This window comes from Miniopterus schreibersii (assembly GCF_964146895.1).
Source record: "Miniopterus schreibersii genome assembly, chromosome: 6".
NCBI classification, from domain to species: Eukaryota; Metazoa; Chordata; class Mammalia; order Chiroptera; family Miniopteridae; genus Miniopterus; species Miniopterus schreibersii.
The window spans coordinates 81,369,881-81,388,067 of NC_138107.1; the positions used below are offsets into that span (position 1 = coordinate 81,369,881).

Consider the following 18,187-nt stretch of genomic DNA (forward strand, 5'->3'; position numbering starts at 1 on the left):
TGGGGCATGTGACAATTTAAATAATGTTTATATTAGAGTTTATCTTCTATTTTTTATGGGGATAATTTCAAGCTATGGTAAAACTGAGGAAAAGGAGGGGAGAACAGGAGGAGATGAGGCTGAGAGGTGGTCTCCTAAAGCAGGGATGTCCAAACCGGAATGTTTGCGGAAGGTTTAACTCTTAGCTAACAGACTTCAGATGCTGTACTGGCCACTTAAAACAATGCTAATAATTGTTCTTTTACCTAAAAAATTCAGTCCACTGCCTAATACGTCAGTTATCGCATCCTTGATTGTGTCATTTTGTGCATATACTGTACTGTGTGTAGACTTTGCCATTCAGTCGACTGACGTTGGACTGTCTGCCATACGCCAGGCACTAGGGATGCAGCAGTGAGCAAACCAAACCTCCGTTCTCCCCTCGGAGCTCACTTCCAGCGGGACAGACAGAGAAAATGCGTGCCCGTGATCAGTGAGAACAGGAAGGAGGGGAGGGAGTGTGGGGTATTGGGTTTGTGGTTGTAGGGGAGGAGGCCTCGCTACCGTGTCATCTGAGCAAAGATTTGGTTGAAGGGAAGAAATTCAAGCCATGCAGATAGAGCTGGGAGCCGAGCATTCCAGGCAGAGAAAATAGCAAGCGCTAGATTTGGATTTGGGGTGTGGGGGAAAGATTGAAGTCAAGGATGTGACGCCAAGGTTTTAGGCCTGAGTGATTAGCCATTTTCTGAGTTGGAAATAATAAATGAGCTAGCAGCAGGGATTTTGTGTGTGTATGGGGGGGGGGGTGTAAGGAAGTGTGGGAAAACAGTTTATTTTGGGGAATGTTAGGTTTGAGATTCTTATAGGACATTTAAGTAACACCTTTAGTAGGTATTTTTGAATGTATAAGAATTATGATAACTTGTATCCTTATTTATTTCTGCAAATAAATTGTAATTATTTTAAAATTCTATTTAGAGTATCATTTGTTAGCCAGTAGTAGCATAACTATGGAAAAGAGAATATTCTATTAGTTTTATCATGTGCATTCAAATATAGATTTGAATATAGATTGTCAAATATAGCCAGCAAATAAAATTGTAAGGGACTGTTTTTAGATATTGGGACCTCATTTAGAATCCAGAAAATACGTCCTCATTTTAACTTTTTTTTTTTTTAAATCCTCACTTGATGATATGTTTTTATTGATTATTAGAGAGAGAGGAAGGGAGAAAGAGAGAAACATTAATGTGAGAGAGAAACATTGATTGGCTGCCTCCCGTATGTGCCCTGACCCAGGATTGAACCCACAGCCTAGGTGTGTGCCTTGCCTGGGAATCGAGCCTGCAGCCTTTTGGTGTAGGGGACAGCATTCCAACCAACAGAGCCACCCGGCCAGTGCTCCTATTTAAACTTATTTAAAGTCAGTGTTACGGGTACATACTAGTAAGTAAACTCATAGTGCACTGAATAAGATTTAATTTCTGTGATTTTGGGGGGATTTTAATATCAGTGTGTGCTTAAATTTAAGTTAATTAAAATTAAATAAAAATTTTAAATGAGTCACACTAACCACATTTCAAGAGCTCAGCAGCTACATGAGGCCTGTTGGGCCATGTAGACGTAGAACATTTCCATCATCATAGATGTGCTGTTGGACAGCACTAGATCTAGGTACCAGGGTGTATTACATTCTATTTAATGGGATCTTCATTCCATTGTGCTGTTCCACATATTTTTGTTAGTATTGCCTCTAGTTCTGGCCAGCACACATTAAGAATAACACCAAACATTATCAGAGTTAAACACCAAAGATGATCAGTCAGGGGTGATCAACATGACAAGGGTTTCAACATTCCATATAATGATTTGATGGGATTGAGGTTGTTTGGTTTAGCAAGGAGAAAACTTAAGAGAGCACTAGTTTTTAAATATTTGAAGAAATGTCATGTAGTAGAGGTCAAACCAGAACAAATGGGAGGCAGATTTTGGCTCATTGTGGAAGTATTCACAAAGCTATCCTAACAATCAAAGAGTTGGCTTTGGAAAATAGTGCTTTCTGTTACTGGATGTGTTGAAGCCAAAAATGGTTGGCCATTTCATTGTAAAGGATATTATGGAAGAGATTTGTCATCAGCTTTGACTGTACACTAGATCTCTAAGGATGCTTCCAAATCCAAGATTCTATCATTTAAATTGCATCATGGGTTGTATGAAATCACGTGTGTGTGTGTGTGTTTTAAGAGACCCATCCTGGGTCAGGGCACATACAAGAATGAACCAGTGAATGCATAAACAAGTGGAACAACAAATCTGTGTGTTCTCTCTCTTTCTCTCTCTCCTTCCCTCTCCTTCTCTGCCCCCCTCCCTCCCTCTCCCCTCCCCCTAATAGCAATAAAAGAATATAACAGTAGCTTGAACAAAATCAGATTCTGTCTCCTGTAACAGTCCAAGTGTAAGAGGTTCAGGGCTAATCTGGAGATTCCATGGTGTTGAGGACCTGGGCTCCGCCTCTCTTGCTGCACTTCCTAACGCCTTCCCCTCATCTGCGAGATTGAAGATGGTTTACCTCTATCATTTCCATGTTCCAGCTGGTGGGGAGAAAAATGGGGAAAGAGAAAATCCCCCATTTCTTTGAAGGGCATGATAAAGTTGCATGCATAACTTCTGCATGTGTTCCATTGACAAGAACTTAATTGTAAGGCAGCGCATAACTGGATAATGCACCCAATTAAAATTCTTCCACTGTGAAAGAAAAGAAGTCCTTGCCACAATCTATAAGGAGAATTGAAATGATTAATTTTTAGTTAGGTAATATATGTACACGGTTAAAAAATAAAATAGTACAGAAGGGCTTATGATGAAAAGTAATGATTATGTGTTGTGTTCCTTCCCACTCCCAGACTCATTGTTTACAGTGAACCCTTTTTAACTACAGTTTTGGTTCTTGTGATTATGTTCATGTCTCTAAATCATTTGCTTAAACTGCTATTTCTTGTTTTATCAACTTTATTTATTTTTTTTTAAAAATATGTTTTTATTGATTTTAGAGAAAGAGGAAGGGAGAGGGAGGGAGAGATAGAAATATAGATCGGCTGCCTTCTGCACCCCCCTGCTGGGGATCCACCGGCAACCAAGCATTTGCCCTCCCCTTGGTGCCTGGGCCTACGCTCAACCACTGAGCCACACAAGACTTGTTTTATCAACTTCAGACATCATTTACTGACCTCCTGCTAAGATGGATGAGTATTTATACCCTACAAACCTACCCCCTCCCCATATAGTTACATGTTAATTTTTGCTTCCTCTTTTGTGGTTACCTTTGTAACTTTGAGTAATATACTTTAACCTCAATTTCTTGTTACATAATTTATAAACTAAAACTACCTCTTCACCCCTCCCCTTTGTAAGAAAGGACATTAGGGACTCAAAGTTAACATTTACATTTTGTTCTGTGCAGTAAATAAATCTTTAAAACTTTGTTGATTTTTAAGTGTTGAAAATCAGTAACCATCATTAATTTTGCGACTGTGTCAGCACTTTGTTGAGCTGTGTAGTGTTATGAGTTTATCTGCTATTAGTGTCTCATATCACAGCCCCATCTGCTCTTGAAGAGGAATAGTCAAATGTTTTTTCCTTTTCTTACACTCCCTTAGTTGCCTGAATTTGTGCCATTTATATATATTTTTTAAATATATCTTTATGGATTTCAGAGAGAGGAGAGAGGGAGAGAGAGAGAGAAACATCAATGATGAGAGTCATTGATCGGCCGCCTCCTGCTCGCCCCTGTCTGGGGATCGAGCCCGCAACCCGGGCATGTGCCCTGACCGGGAATTGAACTGCGATCTCCTGGATCCTAGGTTGACGCTCAACCGCTGAGCCACGCCTGGCCAGGCTGTGCCATATTTTTATTTTCTTACCTAAATTATGACTGTTGTATAGTATTTTTGTTTTTTTCTTAGAATTTATTTTCCTTTGCACCCTTCCTCACCCCTCAAGATAAAAGAAACAGATACCTTCTTAGCGTGGCTCTAATTTTTTTAGGCATTCTGTTGTTTGGCTTATAGCTTGCATTCTATTACATTCTCCTTTTGAATCCTACTAACTTCTCATCTGGATCAATTGCATATTTGGGCCAACATTAGCCATTATTATAATTATGTAATTAGAGTCCTTGGTCCCTAGGGTGCAGGAAGATTGGGTATGGCAGTTCTAAAGCTGTTCACTATTTCAGAAAGCCTAATGGTAATTGCACGTTTACTCATGATTAAGGCTATATATGCAGAGTGAAACATTAAATTACTTTGCTATTGCCAGAAATGTTTCAGGGCACTGGCAGTTTATGTCAGATTACCAAAAATGGAAAATTATTTGATAACTTAGTAAATGTAGCTTGGTTTAGGCATCTTTCAAAATGTGGAATTGTGGGCAAAAATAAATAAGAACATTGTAGTGAAAATTTTGGAAACCACCCGATAATGACCTAATAAAGCTTATTCTGAACATCGATGTGTTCAGCTTTTTAATAAATGACTGGTGACATGCTTTTAAAAATGGTTTAGGGTTTTTAGTAAATTCCATATGCCCCTATAGACTAAGAAAGCAGCCAAAGAAATTCACACACATTTGATAGAAGTATATTATCTAGTTTAAGGGAAGTAATCTCGTTAGTTTACTTTGGTTTTTAGAATATGCCTAGAGCAATATGTCTGATTTTAGATGTCACTCTTCTAGTATCCATCCAGAGAATGAATGTGGTGATGGTTTTAAAAACTGAAAAACAAAGTATTTGAGTGAGGCTGCTTAACCTGAAAAAGATAAGGCTTGAGGCGGCCCTGCTATGTCTTTAGATGTGTAAAAAAGGTTGGCTGGATAGAAAATTCAGTATATTCTTTGTGGCTTCAGAGGGAGAGTAGCACTAAGGGTTTGTGCAAGTGAGCTATAAAGAGGGAGATTTCATCTTAATACAGGACAGTGTTCTGACAATTAGAGTGGTCTGAAGGGCTGTTTCCACATCAGTGGGACTCTTCAAGTAGAGATCCTGGTACTGATTTATGAAGTTAGACTTGATGGCTTCCAAGGCCCCTGTGACCTGAAAAGTCTATGAATCACCTCTCTGGAATTTGAATTGAGTTCAGGGCTAATGAACCTCTCAAGAATTATTTTGGGAAATGAATTAGTAGAAGTCACTAAGCTATTTGAATATGTCAGTAGAAGTACAATGAAGTGGTCAATAGGAACCTAATATCTCATTTTGAATGGCCCTACCCCTTATTTGCTCTGTCATTTTGAACAACTTAGTCTTTTATCTAAACTCAGTTTCATCATCTGTAAAATGTAGTAATAAGTGTTTACTTTATAATTGTTAGAGACAACGTAGGATTGTTTCATAGTTCATAGTCCAAAAGTTCATATCTTAAAAGAGATAGTGTATGTAATGTGCTTTGGATTTTGTCTGGCTCATGGTAAATATTCAGTAAATAATATATTATTATTATTCTGCTTTTAAAACTTAAAAAAATGCTCTCACTTTTAATTTTAATCAAATAAGCTCCTTTGTGTAGAAATAATATTTTCTATTTGGGTTACTTTATCCAAAACTTACAAATTTTTTAAAATGGAAAGATGATATAAGTTTGTCTTTGCCAGTCTATGACTATTTACATTGTTTCTCTATTTGGTGTGCCTGCCTTGTTTGCTGACTTTTCAAAATACTCTGTTATTTGGAAGGTTTGTATTTATACCTTTTATAGTGCCTTTAACCTACCTTTTTCTTAACTGCTTCTGTCTGGTGGGTCAGTGTTAAATGGTGTCCTTTGATTCCTCCTGTTACCTATATGACACTGATCTAATTCTACTTTTGCTCTCTTTTCTCTCCCATTGTTTTTGGTGGCATTCTTTCTACTTCGTTAGAACATGTAACATTTAAATATTATTATCCTACCCATGTCTCCCCCCTTATTTTAGTCTGTGCTGTACAGATGTATGTATGTCCTTTGCTGATATATCTCCATTTATCTCTTGGCTAGTGAAGCACATCTTCTAGAAGAGTCCTCAGCAAGGGCTCGTGTGTACCGCATTCCCTGAGTTCTTGCACATGCAGAACATCTTTTTCTGTAACCTTGATATCTGAAGTACAGCCATTGCCCCCCCTCTTCCAGATCTAGTCAGTCAGGTGTATTCAGGGCGGGCCAAACGTAGCTGTACAGTGTAAGCCCACGACCCAATTTATTCTTGTTTTATTACTTATTAATGATTGTATTATTTTCCGTGTGAACAGCTGCAAACCTACTTTTCCCCCCATTCCCTTCCAAATATGACTCACACCCTTCTCCATTCTTACTGCCACCATCAAAGACCAGGTTGTGAGGACGCGGACCATTGCGACAGCATCCAGTCTCGTTCCCTTCCAGTCCGGTCTCCACAGTGCAGCCAGAATAATTATTTTAAAATACGTCTGGCCGCCTTATTCTCTGCTTAAAGTATTTGCCTCATTTATTTCAGAAAATGGAATCATCAAGACAGATAAAGTATTTGAAGTAATGCTGGCCACCGACCGCTCCCACTATGCAAAATGTAACCCTTACATGGATTCCCCACAATCAATAGGTAAGCTTTGGATTTCCAAGAATGTCACATTTTTTACTCACTCACTCTATAATTTTTGTAAGTAAAAATAGACTGGGACACAGATGTTCATTATTACCTCGCTGGTTTGAATTTTATGCCTTTATAATGTTATATGTATATGAAGTATCTTTTCTGTTTTCTCAAACATATATAAAGAATCTTTTAAACAATTCTTCTGAAAATATACTTTTAACGAAAATTTATGGTTTAAGCTGAGTGCTGAGTTTTCTTTAGGGGCCTTCACGTTGACTAGGGTTATTTTCCCCATTAGCCTCAGTTTTAAGAATCAGTACTAAAGGCAATAAATGTACTTAAGTTATTACTGGCATCTCTGCCTCGCTTGCCCTGAGCTTGTGACTTGCGCTTGATTTTAGCAAGTTCCCTGTTTAACTCCTTCTCCTGAAGCAGGTTTTTGCGGAACTGCTGAGCCTTGGCAGTGGGCGCCTTTGAGGCTTAGAGGGGCCTCAGGATTCTGTCGCCAGCTGCCATGCCTTCTTCTTTTGAAGCACCATGACAGTCAGCAGAGAAGATCCTGGGGGGCTTCTGAACCCCGAAGGCACCTGCTACCACCGCTCAGTGAAAATTGCTTCAGATGCAGAAGCAGGTAAATATGTTTTGAAAAAGCAGCCCTGGAAGAAAAAAATGTAGAAGCTAAACACTAAGGAAAGATTGTGTGAATTTGCATCAGATGATAGTATAAAGAGTTGTTTATTAGTCTCTTAAGCTACTTTCTGGTTGCTCTAGTTTATTTTTAAGTTGCCAGAAATAGGAAGCAGTTTAAGTTTGCAAAGATTTTGCATACCTATTATATATGGAAGCTTATTTTCTTTTTATAAATCTGAAGTGAAAACAAGTCATAAATTTATGGACTCAACTTATTGAAATTCTTCCTTTCTTAGCAATTATACAGGAGAAGAAATCTTTAAAAATAGTGGCCTGTTGTACTAGAGGAGCACAGTAGCCTATGGCATGACTGGTTTTCCTAATTTTAACTGCTGCATGACCTTACTCGAAAGTACAAAATAAAAGTTTCATTTTCTTGTGATCATAAAAATGAAAATTATTATGAAAAGTAATTTATGGATGTTAGAAAAGGAATTACCTGGAGTATCTGGTATGTTTTTGTGGCTGAACGTATCAGTAGCTCTCTTCTTTTGCAGGTTTCCAAGCAACAATCAGTGCTCCACACATGGTAAGTTAACTTTGGTCATTTGGGCACTAATGGATCACATGATCACGTTTTTTTCTTTAAGATTATTTTCTTTAGTAAAAATCGTTAAAGTTTTAAATAATTTCCCATTTCCTGTTCTTCCCAGCCCTGGCACCCACTATTCTATTTTCAGCCTCTACAAATTTGACTACCCTAGGTATCTCATAAGTGGAATCATAGGTATTTGTTTTTTGTGACTGGTTTATTTCACATAGCATAATGTTCTCAAGGTTTATCCATGTCATAACTTATATCAGAATTTTCTTCCAGACAGGGTGCATTTTTAATCATTTGCATTTTTTGAGGAACCTGCTTCTTAATAAAGAAAATGTGTGTATGTATGTGTGTGTGTGTATGGTCACATAGTACATCTGTATGCATGCAGGCATGTACAAACATAGGCATACAGTCTCCTATGATGCTCTGAGCAAGGATGTTAGTAGAATAAAATAGTATTAATTGTATTATGTAGCAGTGAGCACACTCATTATCCAGTTATTGAATTCTAAATACCATTTCTCTCTAGAGAGACTAGAGCCCTTGGAGAAGTGATTGAATGTTGGAAACTGAGGAAGTACTCAGAGGCTAATGGGGTAATGTCAGAAGGACATAGGTTGCAGATTTGAAGAGACTCCCAGAGGCAACATTGGAGACAATTTGAGAATCATAAAAATGATAGAGATTGAAGACAATGGATTGTAACACAGTGAATTAAGAAACAAAAATCCATGAGTCCACAGAGATTAAAAAAACAAAAAGCAAGACAGGGAAAAAATGAAAGAAGAATGCCAGTTAATAAATGTGGAAGGAGTAATAGAATTTTAAAAATCATTAGCCCTGGCCAGTGTGGTTCAGTTGGTTGGAGCATCATCCTGGACACTGAAAGGTTTTGGGTTTGATCCCTGGTCGGTGTGCGTGTGGGAGGCAATCAATTGATGTTTCACTCTTGCATTCATGTTTCTCTCTCTCTCTCTCTCTCTCCCTCAGATCAATAAAACCATGTCCTTAGGTGAGGGTTAAAAAAAAAATCACTATTTTGTAATCATCAATGTGATAATTGAATTAGGCAATGAGCATCAGTTAATCTAAAACTATTAAAAGGAAGGTTGTTGGTGAACAAAAATATCCATGTAGTCTCAAGTTATTGCTCTAACATATTACTTGTTAATTACGAAGAAAAAAAAATATGCCCTGAAAAGAAAGTGACTTACTGAGTTTTCTGAGTAGCTGAGTTTGGTAAGCCCAGTAGTGAGATTGCCCAGCATCATGTGCTTCCTGATGTAATGCAATGGGAGGTGCCCAGCAAGCCCTGTGTGCTGCTCTTGCTAAAAGTCTTTGATCTGAATCTAACAGGAGAAACTGATACATCTAGAATATGGGGTTTTATTCAGGACAGCCAGGCGGGACTCCTTAAAGGAGTCAGTATTCTGAAGAACAGAGAGAACTGGTAGTTGGAGGAGAGTTGGTGGGGAGAATATTTGAGATTGGCAAATGCAGAGCATGAACCTTGAATGGATTGGGGGGGGGAACTGCTGTAAAGGACATTTGCGGGACAAAAGAGGAAATTTGAATATGTTGCATGTGTTGGATGATACTGAACTGATGATTTTCTTGAGCATGGTAGTAATGGTGATGTGGTTACGAAGGAAGATGTCCTAGTTTTTTTTGGCAGATGCATACTGAAGTATTTAGGAGGAAGTACCATGATGTCTACAGCCTGTTTTTAGATGGTTTGATAAAATAGTATGCCACAATATGAAGAGGAGAAAAGCATGTTCGTTGTTTATTTCCAGTGTTTCTGTGGGTTTCAAATTTTTCGTAATTATAAACATGAATTTTAAAAACTGTCAATTTTTAACCTGGCCGGGCATGACTCAGCAGTTGAGCATCGACCTAGGATCCAGGAGATTGCAGTTCGATCAGGGCACATGCCCGGGTTGCGGGCTTGATCCCCAGTCGGGGGCGTGCAGGAGGCAGCTGATCAATGACTCTCTCATCATTGATGTTTCTCTCTCTCTCTCTCCCTCTCGCTGAAACCAATAAAGATATATTTAAAAAAATAATAATAAATTTAAAAAATTTAAAAATAACAACTGTCAATATTTAGATTTAGAGATGAGCATGGGTTATCCAGAAAAATATCTGTAGTGATAGAAACGTGAAAAAAGCTAATAAATATGATTGAGGCCTTGACATTTTAAATCTGAATGAGACTTTAATAACTTAGTATACCCCCTTTTTTAAGGAACAAAACAAAACAATACAACACAAATAAGTCTTATACAAACATAGTACTAAAAAAAAAGTCCTGAGTTTCTTTTGGAATTAAATTGGGACAGTACTATCTATAGATTGGGAATTGATTGGTACCTTAAAGAAGTCCCTTCTAGTCCTTTAATTTCTGGATTCGGGAAAGTCATGTATTATAGGAGTTTTTGGTTTTTTTAAAAATATATCTTTATTGATTTCAGAGGGAGGAAGGGAAAGAGAGAGAGAGAGAAACATCAATGATGAGAGAGTCACTGATCCGCTGCCTCCTGCACACCCCCTGACTGGGGATCGAGCCCGCAATCCGGGCATGTGCCCTGACAGGGAATTGAACCTCGATCTCCTGGATCCTAGGTCGATGGTCAACCACTGAGGCACGCCTGGCCGGGCAAGGAGTTTGTGTTTTCTTTTTAATTACTTTCATTTTCTTATCTTGTGAGACTTATCATTAATGGAAATTATTAACTTTCAGGGAATAATGATTGTTGTAACAATCTGATCAAAGCTACAGATCTTCATCCCCCCAAAAGTACACAAACTCTCTCCATAGAGACTCCATCAATAAAAACATATCCTTGGGTGGGGATTAAATAAATAATAGGACATTCTCTTAAATAACTACAGTACAGTTGTCAAAGTCAGGAAGTTAACATTAATACAACACTGTTAGACAATTTACAGACCTTATTTAGATCCATTAATTGCTCTAGTAATGCCCTTTATAGGAAAAGAAAATTGCAGACCAGGAGTTTCACTCATTTTGTCATGTCTTTTTAGCCTTCTTTAATCTGGAGCAGTTCCTCAATCTTTTCTTAATTTATGGTCTTGAAAGTTTTTACGAACACAGGCCAATCTATGTGTCTCTCTCACATCGATGCTTCTCTCTCTCCCTCCCTCCCTCCCTTCCTCCCTCCCTCTCCCCCTTCCGCTCTCTTATGTGATTCTGATGTGGATATAAGTATGTATAATATGTTTTCGTTGACTTGGTGGATGACAATAGTAGTGACATTGGTATGAAGTTGGCAACTTTATTTATATGCCATGGCATATATACTTTATATTCTTGGAAAAGGAATATTTGCTCTGTTTTCTTTTGGCAGCATGCATATGCGCTAGAACTTCTATTTGATCAGCTGCATGATGGAGCCAAAGCTCTGGATGTAGGATCTGGAAGTGGAATCCTCACTGCATGTTTTGCACGTATGGTAAGACCTTTATTTTTCATTCTTGCCCCAATAGGAGCATAGTTCTACATTTCCTATGTATGATTTGACTGTGTATTTTTTTCATTAGCAGTTTCTGAAGGTTTTTTTAAAAAAAATTCTACCAAGATAGCAGTTGGAATATATATCACTAGGATATTTTTATTATTGTAGCAAGTGACAAAGTATCTAAATTGGCAGAGCTAAAGGGGAATTTATTTGGTTTATATAATGGAAACATCTTAAGGTGTATCTGGCTTCTTGTGTGGCTGGATTCAGATCAGGTATTGTTATTGACAGTGAGTTTCTCTGGTTCTTGGTTTGACTTTGCTTTTCTCCACATGTTCGCTTCATTATCAGACGGGCTCTTCTCTTATGCTCACACCATGGTAGCCAGTAGCTCCTGGACTATATTCTTCAAGTTTTTGTTTTGTTTTTTTAAAATATATCTTTATGGATTTCAGAGAGAGGAAGGGAGAGGGAGGGAGAGAGAGAGAAACATCAATGACGAGAGTATCATTGATCGGCTGCCTCCTGCACGCCCCCTGCTGGGGATCGAGCCCACAACCTGGGCATGTGCCCCACTGGGAATCGAACTGTGATCTCCTGGATCCTAGGTTGATGCTCAACCGCTGAGACATGCCTAGCTGGGCTCTATTCTTCAAGTTTTTATCTGGCAGAAAATAATATAGAGTCTGATACCTAAACACTCCTACAGATCTATTAGGAGTGAGGGCAGAGATTCTTTTACATTAAGAAAAGTGCTCTTAGAAAAATGCCTTGTTTATTATACTTTAACTTATATCACCAGAGGCTCATCTGATACGTGACCACCAGAGTATGACTGGAGGCCCACCAAGCACCTTGAGGAAGGGCTCATCTGTGCTCAGAGAATCACATCAAGTTGATTATGAAAAGTCTTTTCCCTGGAGGCCAGATTAGAAGGTTCTGGTTTGGTTGAGTTGGGATTTATGGGTCCATCTTGGACTAGAATCCATTTAACTTGCTATAAATGTATAATCAGCAGCCCCCTATCATGTAAGTTTCAGGGAGATGGGGCTTTTAATATTTAATGTTGGCAGTTCAGCCCTCCATCATTGTCCTGATTTTTCCTCTCGGCATATCGTAAGCATCCAGAACAGTGTCTGATCTATAATAAGGATTCCGATCTGTTCAGTATTTTTTACTTATTTTGTAGAAGTTAAGCCTTCACCAATGGGATGTCAGGAACTTTTTATTTTCAAAGCTTAGGAATAATATTTAGTGAGATATTTTCTATACTTGACATATCTATGGTTTCAGAGGAAAATTTACTTTTTAAAAATCATTAAATTTCTGAGTTATCTTTTTTTAAATGATGGCAATTTAAGTTAATGCTTTTTACACATTTAGTACATGATAGTCAGCATTCTAAATGCTTTTCATGTGTTCTCTTATTTAATCCTCAATCATCTATGAGGCACATACCTTTTCCTCCTCATTTTACGAAGCTCAGGAACCTGATTCGTAGAATCACTTGCCAAGGTTATGCAGTTGTAAGTAAGTAATGAAACTTAGATGTGACCCCAGCTAGTCTGACACCAAAGTATTTATTGTGTTAAAATTTTTTACAATTTATATTTGGGGCCTTTTTATATTTTCATGTATTTTATACTTTCCACAAGATGGCAGTAGAATCAGGTATAAATCCCTATAAAATTATTTAAATCCATATAAAATGTTATGTAACATTTATATATACATAATCCTCACCTGAGGATATGTTTATTGATTTTAGAGGGAGAGGGGGAGAGAGAGAAACATCAATCAGTTGCCTCCCATATGTGCCTCGACCAGGGATCACACCCAAAACCTTTTTGGTATACAGGACAATAGTCCAACCGAGCCACCCAGCCAGAGCGGTAACACTTTAATATTTAAAGTCACACTTCTAGGTTTAATGTGAGTAGAAATGATTGCATTAACTACCATTTAATATTGGCAGTTAAGCCCTCCATCATGGTCCTGGATTTAAAAATGATAAATTGAAGAATGATAGCATTTTCCTTAGTATTACAAGTTTTTATAATTTATTCTAGCTTTTTAATTACTGAAATATAATTATTTATTTGAGGGTTATAGTTGGGAAAGTTGTAATTGGTAAATAATTTATAATAAATGGAATTGTCTTCATTTCTCATTGCAGAATAGGACTTTACATAAGGAAGCACTTTAATGACACTTTAGAAAGACAAATTTAGACCAGTGAGCTATTGAATTCTTCTCATTTCTAGGTTGGAGCTAGTGGAAAAGTCGTAGGAATTGACCACATTAAAGAGCTAGTAGACGACTCAATAAATAATGTCAGAAAGGATGACCCAACACTTTTGTCTTCAGGGAGAGTGCAGCTGATTGGTGAGTATCAGAAAACAAAAAACTTCCTCTCTGCAGAATTTTTATTTTCAGATTTTCCCCATGCAAGCTAAATCATACTCTGAGCTAATTACTGCTTTTTTTTTTTTTTAAATCCTCACCCAAGGATATTTTTTCCACTGCTTTTAGAGAGTGGAAGAGAGAGAGAGAGAAACATCAATGTGAGAGACACATCTATTGGTTGCCTCGCACACAAGCCCCGACAAGGGCTGGGAACTGAAGCCTGCAGCCGGGGCACAGCGCCCTTGGCTGGAATCGAACCCGGGATCCTTCAGTCCATAGGCCGACGCTCTAACCACTGAGCCAAGTCGGGTAGGGCTAATTGCTTGTCAATGTTACGCTAGTTCTACCTGGATCGTGGGTGCCTGGCTGTCAGCTGTTCCAGAAAGTGCCCATGTTGAACTGAGTTCTTTCTTCATTGCTTTTTCAGAAGTAATACCAAAGTAACAAGTGCTCATTATAAAAAATTTAAACAGTGCAGAGATGTGTAAGATAAAACAGAAAACCCCTCCTCTTCCCTTTTCAGTTTTCCAGGTATATATGTGTGAATAAACTGCACACACGCAGAGTTTTCTTTAACTCATACTGTATTATTACCCTGGAGTTTGCCTTTTCCACTCAGCGATAGACAATGGACATACTTCCATAGGAGCACATTTTGTATTGTGAAAAATAAAGAACATTAAGAAATGCATAAAGCATAAGGGTGAAGCTTAATAAATACCTGTTCAGGCACCGCACTGATCAGGAAATGAAACATTATTCGTACCTGGAGGCCCTCAGCTTCCCTTTCCCTCATCATAACTGCCTCCCTTCTCTCTAGCGGTAACCAGTGTCATTACTTATATGCATTTACCGTCTAATTATACTTCCAAAAACAATGTTTAATTTAATTTTGAACTTTAGATAAATGGAACCATGCAGTGTACATTCTATGGTGAATGACTTTCATTCAGTACTGTGTGTGTGAGATTCACCCGTCTCCTTGTATACAGTTCATTTCTATTGCTGTAGAGCACTCCATTGTGAGAATATCACCAACATCTGTCACTTCTACTGTAGATGGGTATTTTGGGTTATTTCTAATTTGGAAATATCTAAAATGCTGCTGTGAACATACGTGTATTAAGCCCAGATTCGTACATATATACGTTCATTATACAAGCACTCATTTCTGTAGGAGTGTTATTGTAGGTTCACAGGGTTACCATAGATATTGCAAAACTGTTTTTTAAAGTGATTGAACCAATTTACATTCCCATCAGCAGTGTGTCAGGGTTCCTATTACTCTACATCTCTGCCAACACTTGGTATTATTAGACTTTTCTTTTTGCCCACTTAGTGAGTGTACAGCAGTATCTGTGTGATTTTAATTTTGTATTTTCCTATTAACCAGTGAGGTTGAACACTAAATGTTTGGCATTTAGATTTCCTGTTTTGTGAACTCCCTGGTCAGATATTGAATTATTTATATTTTTCTTTGATTTATAGGACTTCTGGAGACTGGCCGTTTGTCTATTTATGCATATTATAAATCTTTTCTCCCACTCTGTGGCATGCCTTTTTGCTCTCATATTGGTACTTTTTTAATAAATAGAAATTTTTAATTTTAATGTAGCCAGACTTACCAGTTTTTTCCTGTCCTTTCTGTGTCCTGCTTAAGGCTACTCTGAAGTCATGAAGATACTCTTCTATGTTATTTCTCAGAAGCTTTATTATTTTAGCTTTTCACATTTAGGTCTTTGACCTTCCTGACATTGATATTTGTGTATATATGAGGTGTTGGGCTCCAAGTATATATTTGTTTCATATGCATATTCAGTTGTCCCATCATCATTTATTTAAAAAATAACAAAAAAAAACACCCCTGTCCGTTCCCTGCTTTAACATCTGTACACTAAGTACTTTTATCTGAACAGGTATTGAACGCTTGATTTTTTTCTTTCAGTGGGGGATGGAAGAATGGGATATGCCGAAGAAGCCCCTTATGATGCTATTCACGTAGGCGCTGCAGCCCCAGTTGTGCCCCAGGCAGTGAGTTGTTTCTTTCTGTGTTTGCGTTTTACTCAACTAAAATTCTCAAAGATGTATAGGGAAATAATTCTAGATGGTGTTCAAAATAGAATTAGACTTTTATGTCGTGCACTTCAGTTACAGTTAGGTAATTTATTTTTCATATGTATAAATGGCATCAAGATTACTAAACCCCAGTTCACGGCTGTCTTTTGAGGCAGTATTTGATCCAGCAAAGAGCTAGTCTACCAATAGAATTGGGAACATCCCTCTGGAGTTCATGACCCACTTGGTATTTTAGTAAATACCAGAATATGCAAGACCGTTGGGTGCCTGGGAGAGACCAGGAAGTGTTTGTCATACATTTTACCCTCACAAAGTTTGCACCCTAGGAGAGCTGTGTCATACATGTAACAGGGAAATTAGTGATGTGATACCGTATCATTAATATATGATGTATATTGAATGAAAAAGAAAATCCTACTGTAGTTCAAGGCAGCGGAAGAATTTTGCATAGAGCAGTTGGAGAGACTTCATACAGGACGGAGCGTGAACTGGCCGTCGGAGTAGGAGAATTTTCATCGCTGCAGTGAGGGAGGGTATCCCATGTTATATGTTTTAGGGTAGTCAAGGAAGTCTTTAAGCGCAAAATTGATTTTTCATTTTGTATGACTCTGATAAGCTTACGCCAGCCCTTAGTAATCCTTGGTTAAGTTCACTGAAGTCTTAGGTTTCTGTTCCATAGGAAATTTACATAGTTCTTGACTAGATGACAGTGATGTCGTCTTTTCTGCCCAGTCTCATCCGCTCCCCAGCCTGGAAAGAGTTCTTTTTGTGTGTGTTTAGATCAGTTATGAGAAGCTGGAAGTTGGGAATTTGTTCTAATCACTGACTTGCTACTTACTGGCTAAATGACTTTGGGGAAATGACTTATTCTCTCTGACTCTGTTATCTAGTGTGTGTGTGTGTTTTAAAGACTAAACCAGTGGTTTTTTAACACGTTTTAATTGAAGCAGTAACGTGTGTAGAAAAGTATATAAGTCAGAATAAAAGTATACAAATAATAAATGAATAGCTCAGAGAGTTTTCATATTTGAGCACATGATCAGTAGTTTTTAGTTTTTATTTAAAAAAATAGCAGCAGCCTAGTACAAACAGTTAAAATCTGAAATAGAACTGTGTTTAATTGAAAGGACTTGGGTGCAGGACTCATTTTCTCCACAAAGACCCTGAGATGATCTTGAAGGACATTTCTAGCTTGAGCTCAATATGATTTTAAATATACTAGCGCTTGTAAGTATTATAGGCGTCTTTTATACATACTGAAGGGTCTTTCTGGTTTTAAGATAACAGAGTAGAGATGTTTATGCTCCTCTTGGGTGTCACCCCAAAGCAACTAGAAAAACAGGAAACAGGAAGACGCATTCTGTGCAACTCTCTAGATTCTACCTGCAGCCCTGGGCTCCACAGAGTGTGGAGAGAGAAAGCAGGTGGAGTAGTAATCGACTCAGGGACCGCAGAGGGCACTGTCGATGCAGGCCTCTGGAAGGGCCTAGAAATCGGAGGCATCGGGACCTGGGAAGCCAGAGAGGAGGCCTGGGTCTGAAAGGGGCTGCGGTGGGAAATTCTTGTAAGGAACAATCAGTCTTAAGTCCTAAGTAAAAAGCTATCCAAGAGCTGAAGACATGATCCTGTAGTTTGAAAAGATCTATTGAGTGTCCAGTACAATGAATTTTTTTAAAAAGGAAAAAATAAGCACAATATCACTGTGAAATTGCAGAACCCTAGGGACAAAGAGAAGAGTCTAAGTTTCTAGAGAAACAAAAAGGATAACCTGTTAAGGATTGGCGACCAGATAGGCACGGCTGCAGAGCAGCAGCGTTAGCGTCACAGGGCGGCCCGGCTGCTGTGGCTCAGTGGTTGAGCGTGGACCCGGGCACCCAGCGGTCACAGGCGCAATTCCCGGTCAGGGCTCATGCCGGGACTGCGGGCTCGACCCCGGGGGGTGTGTGTGGGGGGGGGGGGGGTGGCTGATCGATGATCATTGTTTCTTTCTATCACTCTCCCTTCTCCCTAAAATCAATTTTAAAAAAAAGAATAAACAGGACAGGGGAACAAACCATCACAGTTCTAAACTGAAAATGATTTCCAACCTTGCCCGCACATATTGCCAAATACTTATGAAGGATAAAGATAGTTTTAAACTTGCAAATCTCAACTGCTCTCTTTAAAAATACTCTAGGTACTGTTTCACAGAACACTTCTGGAGGAGTTGCTTCAATCATATTAGCAAAAAATGAGAAAGGAGAGAGTAGGAAAAATCAAAACTAGGAAGCCATGGGGATGTAGGAGGGTGGGACATCTTTCAGGAGAGGTGACGAGAGTTCCCAGTAGTGTTACAAAGGGAGTCCCAAGGTGAAAGCTGAGCAGGCCGGAGGATCACCAGTGCAGACCTGGAGCAGCCAGAGGAGGG

The 18,187-nt window shown here is 38.5% G+C and overlaps 1 protein-coding gene across 9 annotated transcripts in view; it reads left to right on the top strand.

Moving 5' to 3' along the window:
- Positions 1–18,187, top strand: part of PCMT1 (protein-L-isoaspartate (D-aspartate) O-methyltransferase) — a 34,917-nt gene that overhangs the window by 3,621 nt on the left and 13,109 nt on the right. For all 9 annotated transcript variants that reach the window (XR_013999066.1, XR_013999067.1, XR_013999068.1 and 6 more), the window contains exons 2-6: positions 6,484–6,588; positions 7,770–7,801; positions 11,188–11,292; positions 13,563–13,683; positions 15,650–15,735. Coding sequence is in view for 3 of the 9 variants with exons in the window: in XM_081140893.1 (XP_080997019.1) it covers positions 6,484–6,588; positions 7,770–7,801; positions 11,188–11,292; positions 13,563–13,683; positions 15,650–15,735 (449 nt within the window). In the remaining 6 variants the exon portion in view is untranslated. The remainder of the gene's footprint in view (positions 1–6,483; positions 6,589–7,769; positions 7,802–11,187; positions 11,293–13,562; positions 13,684–15,649; positions 15,736–18,187) is intronic.